At 38.2% G+C, this 1,262-nt stretch overlaps 1 protein-coding gene across 1 annotated transcript; it reads left to right on the plus strand.

Moving 5' to 3' along the window:
- Positions 1-679: 679 nt before the first annotated feature.
- On the plus strand, positions 680-1,102 carry LOC100639133 (zinc finger MYM-type protein 1-like). The gene has a single exon (XM_003392034.2). It carries the CDS (start codon positions 680-682, stop codon positions 1,100-1,102), a length of 423 nt encoding a protein of 140 aa, XP_003392082.2.
- Positions 1,103-1,262: the final 160 nt, after the last annotated feature.

A 1,262-nucleotide genomic window follows, 5' to 3' on the forward strand; every position in this document is an offset into this window, starting at 1 on the left:
TCTTACTACTAGTGAAACTTCAGAGGTAGAGGTAATTCCAGCTGCAGAAGCACCCAATCATCCATCTGGTGATTATAATTTTCCTAAAAGAAAATTTGGAGGTGCTAACTGTTCTTTTCAAAGCTCATGGACTAAGCAGTTTCCCTGGCTTCACTATAATGAGTCAAATGACAGTGTATTTTGCTGGTATTGTATGAGAGCAGCAGAAACTCAACAGCTTAAGTCATCAAAGTCTGAAGTTTCTTTTATCAGTCGAGGTTACACAAACTGGAAAAATGCTACTGCTAGTTTTAGAAAGCACGAGAGTACTGATTGCCATAAAGAAGCTGTTGAAATTCACCTTCTTCCTCAGCAATGTGTAGATATCTCAGAAATGTTTCAAAAAAGTTTGATTAAAGAAAGACAAAGTAATCGTAAAAATCTGTTTGCAATAATTCGGTCGATTAGATTCCTTGCTCGACAAGGTTTGGCACTTAGAGGTCACAGCAGTAATGAGGGTAACTTTATTCAATTGCTGAAACTTTTAAGTGAAACAGAGCCTGCCTTACAGTCATGGTTAGCAAAGGAACGTGAAAAATACATATCAGGAGAAATTCAAAATGAAATTTTGCGTCTGATGGCCCATAGCATTCTTCGTAGAATATCTCAATCTGTGCATAATAATACTCACTATGCACTTATGGCAGATGAAGTGACTGACTCATCCAATCATGAGCAGTTTGTTATTTGTCTACGGTGGGTTGATAGCATATCATTTGCTGTTAATAAAGATTTGGTTGGTTTTTATCAAGTTGATGACATCACTGCAAGTACACTTTTTTCCTCATTGAAAGATGTTTTACTCCGTTTGAACATTAATATACAAAACTGTCGTGCACAATGTTTTGATGGTGCTAGCAATATGATTGGTGCACGAAGTGGTGTCGCAACTTTAGTCCAAAAGGAGGAGCCTCGTGCTATTTTAGTCCATTGTTATGGCCATTCCTTGCAGCTTGCAGTTTGTGATACTGTTAAGCAAATAAGAATAATGTCTGATGCTCTTGACACAACTAATGAGATATCCAAGCTGCTGAAGTACTCACCCAAACGTGACACTTTTTGAAAAAAACAAGAAAGAGCTTGCTCCTGATACACCGGGGTTTCAAGTTCTGTGTCCAAAACGATGGACGTCCTAGCCAATTCCTTAAAGAGTGTCGTTGACAATTGGTTACCTTTGCTTGAGTTATGGGATGAGTGTCTGACTCAGAAAAATTTGGAGTCAG

The sequence above is a fragment of the Amphimedon queenslandica genome, unplaced genomic scaffold, assembly GCF_000090795.2.
Source record: "Amphimedon queenslandica unplaced genomic scaffold, v1.1 AMPQUscaffold_2167_Cont25830, whole genome shotgun sequence".
Classification (NCBI taxonomy): domain Eukaryota; kingdom Metazoa; phylum Porifera; class Demospongiae; order Haplosclerida; family Niphatidae; genus Amphimedon; species Amphimedon queenslandica.

Excerpts from the sequence above, each read along its gene's own strand:
- LOC100639133 (XM_003392034.2), top strand. The coding sequence starts at position 680 with ATGGCAGATGAAGTGACTGACTCATCCAATCATGAGCAGTTTGTTATT.